Raw genomic sequence first — 9,895 nt, forward strand, 5'->3', positions numbered from 1 at the left:
AGGAGTGTAATAGAAAGCATTGACTCTTACACTGTAAGTTTGTAAATTGATTGGATGTGTAAAAACAACTGTTGCATTGATTTAGAAATGAAACTGGCAGCAGACTGACAGTTGAAGGGGAGGAGTTAACGGATGCTGCACGTCATTTCAGATGGATCGTCATTACAGGACGGAAGTGCATTTTCAGATTTTAACTGAAGATTATGAGGGTACATGAATTTAAAAAAGAAAATGACCCACATTGATAAGCTGTTTACTATAAACTCTGCAATATTTCATGAAAAAATAAGAATTGTCATCTTTATTTCACTGGGACTTTAAGTTTGCAACATAATAGTACCGGAAAAGGTGGAATCATGCTATCTCTGACCCAGATTGTTTGTTTGCTGCAATATGCTGTGATTGTCGCCAACTGACAACCAAACTGTCGAAATACATTAGTTGGTAAATCGTCAGGGGGCGGGGTCACACGGACCAAAACAAAAACAGACATTCCGGCACGGAACGCACATTTAAGAGTGGAATAACTGGCTATAGCATTGTATTTTGGACAAACCAATATATGAACTTAAAAGGTTTCCTAAATGTCTACGAACATATTAAGGTATTGTTTTGATTTAATACAGTAAAATTATTACATATAGCTCGTTTAAAGCGATCTTTTTTATTGCTCAAAGAACAAACATAACATAATTCCAAGAATCTACATTAATAATCACAAAATGTACAATTGTAATTATCAGTGGAAAAAAATGAATAAAAAAGAGAAAAAAATTATACAATCTTATAAAATAATATATTAATTTAGATATCAATCTAAATACATTCACAGTTTTAACAGCTTTCCCATTTGTACTATGCATAATCGTATATGCAAATAATTTTCAATGTCCTAAAGCACCAAAGAAAAAAAGGGGATTTGCTTACTAAATTTACACCGATGAATATGATACTTAACCAGTATAATCATAAGATTAATTATGTATACTTCACTTTCCAATTTTTTTTATCATAAAGAAACCAAATATCACATGTTCACATAATAAAACAAAACTGCATAACAGCTTGTCTTTTACAAATTTAGAAAAATCCTGCCATAACCTCTATGTGTATTGACAATGCCAAAAAATATGCGGTACAGTTTCTGGTTGCAACAAACAAAAGGAACAATGTAAATCTATGTCTTTTTTCAACTTTTTAAAAAAGTGATTTGCAGGATACAATTTGTGCAATATTTTCAAAGAGATTTCTTTAATCTTACTTGTAATAAAATATTTATTGGGTAACAACCAAACCTTTTTCCAATCAATTGATCCAGCAAATCTAGACCTCGTTTAAAGCGATCAGTCGGTAGAGTGGTGTGCGCGTGACGTCACAGCAGCGTGTCATTTATCCACTGAGTGGCAGCAGCGGCGGCTGTTCTCAATAGGTTATAAAAGGTATTTTTCCATGTCATGTAGAGCATTTGTCCTAACCAAAGCAGCACATCTTCCTAAAATCGGCTGTTATGTGTGAGTGCACGACAGAAAATGATATTATTACTGAATGTTGCTGACGTGATTTAATTTACACTGCAGAACTCCGAAAACAAATCTAATGTTAAACAAAACCCGACGAACAGATGATAAAGTCCTCTTACATGAGACGTTCAGTGATACAATAACACAAACAGAATTCCGTCACAGGATTTACATGACTAACATCAGTGACTCTGTCTGGACTGTAAATGATTCCGAATGTTGATGTTTGCCCCTGTTTTAAACAGCAGCAGGGAATTGTGGGTAGGCACTTCAATGCTGTCTGTCAGCACCTCACGGAGAGCTTTGAGTTTTTATGGCGGAAAATGAAAAGTCTGCATGCCGACAGTGTCTGAAATGGCATTCATGATTGTTTGCTTTGGTAAGAATATTTTGCTCTGGATTGCCAGTTTGACTTTGTGGATTTAGTGATGTACAGAATTGCAGCTCTATCTGCTTGAAGTTTCCATTTGACTGTGTGTGTATGTTATAATTTCATGATCTGCTCTCCATCGTATTTTAGATCTGTGTCCCCATATCATGTGTTTGTCTGACTTACTCTTAAAGCAATACTTCATCTGAATCTGTGTTTTCTGTGCAGTAAAGAGATCCAAATAATCACCAGAAAATAGTTCGTCAGACTTCTGAGGTCATTTTAAGATGCTAGACTTTTGATCGTTGTTTTATATTCTGACTTTGACAGCCCATAATCACTTTGCTTGTATGCAAAAGGGAAGCTGGAATATTCTCTCGTTGCGTTTTACAGAATGGACATTTTTAGGTGACCTGCTCCTTTAATTCTGTATTTGAAATAAGGTCGCTCTGACGGATGCGGTTTGATGTCATTTTAGGTTTTGATGATGTCACCGAAGACAGAAAGCTCAATGTCGACAGCTGAGAGAGGGTTTGTGTGGTTTTCGTCTGGGGTGTCTCTCGGGCCTGGTGCATGCTGGGAAGGCAGATTGAGAGGGTGAGAGTGATGAGGTGAAAGTCTCACACATGTGTGTTTGTTTAGGATTTGGCTCTTGACAGTTTGGAGGTGTCAGAACAGAGTCTCGCTCCTGCTTTACACATTCCCATTCACTTTCTCTGAAAACACAACCCGTGTCTTACTGGACACTATGATGCTCGGACAACTGGATGGTTCTGAGTATAAAGCACACGTGGACTGATCCACGAACAGTGTTCATCTACTGTGTAAGTGACTTCACATCACTCGGATCGTTCACACATCAGAATGTTTGCTGTGATTGATTGGTGACTTTACAGGTGTGATGAGATAACATTTCTCATTGAGTTCCAGCGGCTCTGAGGTGCTCCCGTGAGATTCACACTTCATTTGTAGAGAAAATCTCCCGGTGCGGCAGTAAATACTTCACCAGCACTGCCAGAATAAATCACCAGAGCCGCACAACACAGAGACTCTCTGTGTTCAGACATCAGACCGCTGGGACAAAACTTCAGTTCAAGTGTGACAGAGGCGTGCGTGCGTGCGGTATTGAGTGTTTGACCTTCAGAACACAGTCGAACCGGAAGACGTACAGTATATTTCACACACACAACAAGAGAGAGTCAAATCTACTTCAGCTTTATCTTCGAGAAAGAGAAAACACTGCAGCTTTACATCCTCTCAGTCTTCAGATTTCATGCTGTCTGACTCACTTATGTACATGTCTCACCACCTTGCGTCATCACCTAAAACTGCGTTGAGCTCTGAAAGGTGACAGAAAGAGAGAATGTGTATTATATGTGACCCTGGGCAACAAAACCAGTCTTAATGTTTTGACATTGAGATTTATACATCATCTGAAAGCTGAGTAAATAAGCTTTCCGTTGATGTATGTTTTACATGGAGATACGACTATTTGAAAATCTGAAGGAGCCAAAAAATCGAAATATTGAGAAAATAGCCTTTATAGTTGTCCAAATGAAGTCCTTAGCACATCCGTAAAAAGAAATTTTCTGTAAGCTGGAAAAACTGAAATATACCGTAAAATAATTTTATGTCAAATTATAGGATACGGATTAAATAGAATAAAAAAAAACGTACTCACTTAAAACTGAAATTTTCTGGCAGCTGAGGCACCATAAATAAACGGTAAAATATCCTTTCCCCTTGTTTTTCTAGTAAATTAAAAAATACATTAAAATCTGTAAAAAAACGGTAAAATTCCGTTTTTTACATTTTACTTTTAAAAATTAACATTTTTTTTACAGTGTAGCATATTACTCACAAAAATAACGTTTTGATATATTTACGGTAGGAAATTTCAAATATATCTTCATGGAACATGACCTCTACGAAATATCCTAATGATTTTTATCAAAAATTGATCATTTTGACCCATACATTTTGCTAACATTCATCCAAATATCTATCTTTGTGTTCAACAGAACAAAGTAATTTATACGAGTTTGGAACAACTTGAGGGAGAGTAAATCATGACAGAATTTTCATTTTTGGGTGGACTGTCTCTTTAAAAAAATGAAGTTTAAACAGAGCCGTGCCGTTCTTCAACTCAGAATACTATTAAACAATGAATTCAATTCAGTTAAGGTCAATATAATGCAGTTCAATCCAGTTTTAATTCAGTTCAGTTGACTCTAGTGTATTTTGTTGGCTGGCTGTGATTCAGTTCAGTTTAATTCCGTTTTTTCAACAACGAAGCTGTTGTGAGTTAAGTGCTTTTTCTGATGTTAAGATCACAGACAGGAGTCAGACGCAGATGTTTAAAGGAGATGTCTGTGATCTCTGGGGTCTGTGTATCATTCACAACCTGAGGCTGGTGATCAGCACAAGTGAAAGTGAATAAATAATGTTCTTTAAAAATGTTCATTTATTACTAGTTCAATGTTGTGACTCAAACTTCGGGTTGATAGAAATACTGTCAAACAAACCTAAAGCTCTTCATTTAAACTAAACATGATATCTGACCAGTGTTGGGTGTAACTAGTTACTGTAATTTAATTACTTTTCCCTTGAAAAAGTAAAGTTAGGGACTACTCTTATTTTTTCTGTAATTTAATTACTGTTACTTCTGATGTAATGGAACTAAATACTGTGTAATGTTTACAATACTGGAATTGACATCAAACTTCTAACTAAGTCTAACTTTAAAATGTATGCTGTAATGTGTCGCTTTTACATTTGTGTACTTTGTTCAGTTAATAAAAATAATGTATATAGTTATTTATTATCTATCTAAAAGAATTAAAAGAGTCGTTTCATGACTATCCTTGAATCACTAAACTAATCAAGGTTGATGTAGGATATAGAAAGTAATTAGTAATAAGTAATTAAATACTTTTTGGAGAGAGTCATCTGTACAGTAATCTAATTACACTATTGAATATGTAAATTAATTACTTTTTCAGAGTAACTTGCCCAACACTGTATCTGACACACAAATGAGAACGAGGAATTATAACAAAAAGGCTGTTTTTATTCTCAAAGACAACTCATACAATCATTAGAAATGTTTAAAAATCTCACAATGTTTACTGGATTGTTAGTCCCGTATGAACAGATGAAGGTTTGACACACACACACACACACACACACATCTGTACAAGATGAGATGATGAATTCTGTCACTGCTTAAAAAGCAAATCAGCTCAGGAGGTTATCTCTGAAATATTAAACATATCATCACATTTTGACCTTCAGTCACGGCCGAACATGTGTTCATCTCATATTAAAGCAATGAAACGTAGAAAGTTAACAGTGCAGAAGTTTTGTACAATTGCAGTTCTTTGTAAACGTTGTGTAAACATACGGCTCTCCACACTACCAGAAAACACCACGGTAAAAACCAAACAAACAAGAGGAGTGGATTAAGAGCGGTGTAAATGAGGATATTGTGAATGAATTACAGGAGTTTAATACTGTACAGAAGAGAAATGATCTGCTGTGTCGAGTTCACATCAGGTTTTGTCTTTAGTGTCATGAACTTTGACCCCTAGACAGAGAGCTGCTGTACATGTCCAGGTGATATTTCAAACTGTGATTCTCTCAATGCGAGCGAGGAAGAACTCTTCTTTATTTTTGTTTTGATGTCGGGGTGACGTATGAGTCTTTTTCTTGGAAAATGGTGATTTTTACGCTTCTCTCATTTCCATTAACCGTCCATTAACAAACAGAAGTGCTTTGATTTACACAAAAATAAAGTCAAACAAAAGAAAGACAAATGGATTTCCCAGGGAGCTGCCAGCAGCCGAGGTGCAAACATTTCATCAAGTACCGCTTCAAAGTTATCAGACGAACACACACTGTATCAAAACAGTTTCATCCCAATTTATGCTTCGTTCATCATTCCAATAAATAAACAAACTAGAAATGGAGATGATCTTTAGTAAACATCCGCTGTTTCATTTAGACTTCAGATTGTCTGTTTTGTGTAATGTTTGTTTGTTAGATGTCATAGTTCAAATGAAACGTGCGGTTCTTTCTGATATTGTGAGATTGTGTAGTAATATTAAAGCACACACTGTAGAAAACCAGCAGACACTTCTCAGATGCTACGTTTGATTGTTTGGTTGAGTTTGCATAGTGTTTATCTGACCTACAAAACCGTCCAGTTTAACAACAGAGAGGAAGCGTCTTCAGTCCCAAACCACCGCTCACAGAGTTTGGTCACAACAAAAGCTTTAAATAAAAACTCCATCTACAATAAATTAACGTGATAACATCCGAAACTAAAGTCAAACCTCTCATTTATATACATATCATATCAGACTCAATGTCTTATTGCTTTAAACTTCATGCTTCTGAATATGAATCGGAACGACTGAGACATTATTCTACGATCGTGTCCTTCCTTCATAACACACGTACCACTGGAGATTGTTTTAGTTGCTTTACAATAACGAAAATAAAAACCAACATTTAAATTAAATGTATTACAAAAGAGTAAATATTTCATTAAGTTAATAATAATAATAGATGACCAACAAATAATATTCAAACATCTTCAGTTTTGTCCCTCTAAACACATTGCATAATTTAAAGTCTATATGGCTTTTATTGCTTCTGAAATCCATGTTATACATAAATTAACACGAGGGAATGAGCCGTAGTCAAACGCTTAAATAAAGTAAAATCACGTTCAGTGTTAGCAAATGCTAAATTACACAATGGTAAGAACATATACAAATATTCAGTGGACCTGTTACTGATGTGATGAATCTACTCTAGGCCGGATAAAGCAACAGGTCGTCACTCTCATGTCATTCAAGCCTGTAATATTTTCCCTGTTCAGGTTTGTAATGGATTTCTTGAGTGACTCTCGTCTTGTGTCATTGATTTTTTAAGTGGAATGATGAATCGTACACATACACTGCCACCATCACAAGAGTTTGTGCTTCATACTCCCTTCATGTTTTACAAATGCACCGCGTCTTTAAGGCTAACATTGTTGGTAACTTTGACCTTCTCAATATGGCCGCCAGACAGATTCGTCCATCCGACCGCTGGAGTTGAGCACCGTCGGTGAGCTGCTGTGACTGCCGTCCGCCTCACCGCCGTCTGTTTGGTTGGGATTGATGATGGTGTTTCCGGCAGACGCGCTGGTACACGGCGGCAGCATCCTAGACGGGGATCGGTCTCCACCCGGGACCATGGAGAACTGGTAAGACCCGGACGAGGCGCCGTAGTACAGATATGGTGTGCTGCTGGTCTGGAAGGGCCCGCTCTGGTTTTGGGTGGATCCGGGGTACGGCGGAGGCAGATAGGTGTGGTAGTGGGTGGAGCCGGACATGCCCAGGGACATGCCGGAGGTGACCGGTGTGGGTGTGTAGGTGAACGTTGTGGGATAGTGCATTCTGGGACTGGAGAATCGGCTCTCGGTGAGAGAAGAGAGAGCGGGAAATTGACGCTCGAACTGGCGCGGGTCAGCCGAGAACGGGCTCAGATCTGATGTACCTGACAGAGAAAACAAAAGAGTTTTTCAGTCAATAACTTTCATTAGGAAAGTTTTAATAGCATCAACTGTGACTCTGTTATCAGTGTTGGACAGAAAATAACTAAAGCAACAACAGATTTAAGTGATACAGCATATTCAAAAGTTACTAGTGTTATTATTAATGTCATAAAATGTGTATCTTTGAGAGTTTCTTCAGAACACAGAAATCAATGAACTGTTACGGACCGAAGAGGGCGCTCACAAACTGAATTCACATTCACAAAACTTTTCTTCAGAAACTAAATGTGTACTGTATGTAGAGTAGAGCACATGGGAATATCTACATTTATTTGCGTCCAATGCATGCAGCAGTCATATGTAAAATCATGGATGTAATTTTTATCCCCCAAATGATTTAATAAAAATAATGATGAATTCAGTTTATTTTCAAATAAATATAAAAAACGAATCGTTTGCCTGGTATTTCAGACTATGAAAGTGTCAGATGTTTATAGAATAACACTTTATAAGAAAAGAACAATAAGATTGTACTCTTTCACATTTATAAAGAAACCTGCAATACATAATGGAGTGAGCATCAGGTTTACTGTGTCAGAGGTTTATTGAATGTGTTTGGGTTCATTCAGGGTCACATCACAGCTCTCTTTAAGTGTCAGAAACACCAGATGATATGTTGAAAGCTTTGGAGTATTGCTTCTGGCTGTTTGTTTCTTCAGAACACACACACACACACTGCATTCATATGAATATCAAAGAGAAATGTGGGGATAAACCGGGAGCACAGATGGAAACACTTAGAGGAGAAACACAGGATGCATAATGAGCCGTCTCACTGATCTCCTCTCACACAACCCTAACCATTTCTTTCAATTATAAACCCACTAATGACCTGTGACTCCCCCAAACCTCAGCAGAGAGAGAGAGAGAGAGAGGAATGTCCCAGAGGAGAGAGAGGAGCAGCCCAAAGGAGAGAGAGAAGCGTACCGGAAGACAGAGAGGACCATCGAGGAGGAGAGACGTGAGTGTCTCAGAGAGTCAGAAGAATCCCAGAGGTGCACTTCCTCTCCTTCTCTGGTCTTCTCTTTATCTGTGTTGCTGATTTACAGTAGTATTACAAGCCGTCAGTACAGTACAGCAGAGTAGAGTAGAGTTGAGTAGAGTTCAGTTTAGCAGAGTACAGTAGAGTAGAGCAGAGTACAGTACAGTACGTTAGAGTACAGTGCAGTACTGTAGAGTAGAGTACAGTAGAGTACAGTACAGTAGAGCAGAGTACAGTAGAGTAGAGCACAGTAGAGTAGAGTAGAGTACAGTAGAGTAGAGTACAGTACGTTAGAGTACAGTGCAGTACTGTAGAGTAGAGTACAGTAGAGTACAGTACAGTACAGTAGAGCAGAGTACAGTAGAGTACAGTACGTTAGAGTACAGTGCAGTACTGTAGAGTAGAGTACAGTAGAGTAGAGTACAGTACAGTAGAGCAGAGTACAGTAGAGTACAGTAGCGTACAGTACAGTAGATTAGAGTACAGTACAGTAGAGTAGAGTACAGTAGAGTAGAGCACGGTACAGTAGAGTAGATTAGAGTAGAGTACAGTAGAGTACAGTAGAGTAGAGCACGGTACAGTAGAGTAGAGTAGAGTACAGTAGAGTACAGTAGAGTATAGTACAGTAGAGTGGAGTACAGTAGAGTATAGTACAGTAGAGTGGAGTACAGTACAACAGAGCACAGTAGAGTAGAGTACAGTAGAGTAGAGTAGAGTACAGTAGAGTAGAGTAGAGTACAGTAGAGTAGAGTAGAGTAGAGTACAGTAGAGTAGAGTAGAGTAGAGTAGAGTAGAGTACAGTAGAGTAGAGTAGAGTACAGTAGAGTACAGTACAGTAGAGTACAGTAGAGTGGAGTACAGTAGAGTATAGTACAGTAGAGTGGAGTACAGTACAACAGAGCACAGTAGAGTAGAGTACAGTAGAGTGGAGTACAGTAGAGTATAGTACAGTAGAGTGGAGTACAGTACAACAGAGCACAGTACAGTAGAGTACAGTAGAGTGGAGTACAGTAGAGTAGAGTACAGTAGAGTGGAGTACAGTACAACAGAGCACAGTACAGTAGAGTACAGTAGAGTGGAGTACAGTAGAGTACAGTAGAGCACGGTACAGTAGAGTACAGTAGAGTAGAGCACGGTACAGTAGAGTAGATTAGAGTACAGTACAGTAGAGTAGAGTACATTACAACAGAGCACAGTAGAGTAGAGTACAGTAGAGTTGAGTAGAGTAGAGTACAGTAGAGTAGAGTAGAGTATGTGTGTTGGTGGTGTTGAGAATATAAAACGTCTGCTAAATGCATATATGTGAGCAGTGGCGTGTCCTTTGGCCTGTGAGAGACGGCTCAGCAAAGGTTTGAGAACATGTGTGTTCAATTATGAGCAGATTGTCTGTCCACATGATCAACTCTTGACATTTGAAA

The 9,895-nt window shown here is 38.0% G+C and overlaps 1 protein-coding gene across 3 annotated transcripts in view; it reads right to left on the reverse strand.

The window, feature by feature from the left end:
* Positions 1-4,954: 4,954 nt before the first annotated feature.
* Positions 4,955-9,895, reverse strand: part of runx2a (RUNX family transcription factor 2a) — a 42,982-nt gene continuing 38,041 nt past the window's right edge. For all 3 annotated transcript variants that reach the window (XM_057344914.1, XM_057344913.1, XM_057344912.1), the window contains one exon: positions 4,955-7,437. In XM_057344914.1, the coding sequence (XP_057200897.1) occupies positions 6,950-7,437 (488 nt within the window). In that variant the 3' untranslated portion in view covers positions 4,955-6,949. The remainder of the gene's footprint in view (positions 7,438-9,895) is intronic.

The sequence above is a fragment of the Triplophysa rosa genome, linkage group LG10, assembly GCF_024868665.1.
Source record: "Triplophysa rosa linkage group LG10, Trosa_1v2, whole genome shotgun sequence".
NCBI classification, from domain to species: Eukaryota; Metazoa; Chordata; class Actinopteri; order Cypriniformes; family Nemacheilidae; genus Triplophysa; species Triplophysa rosa.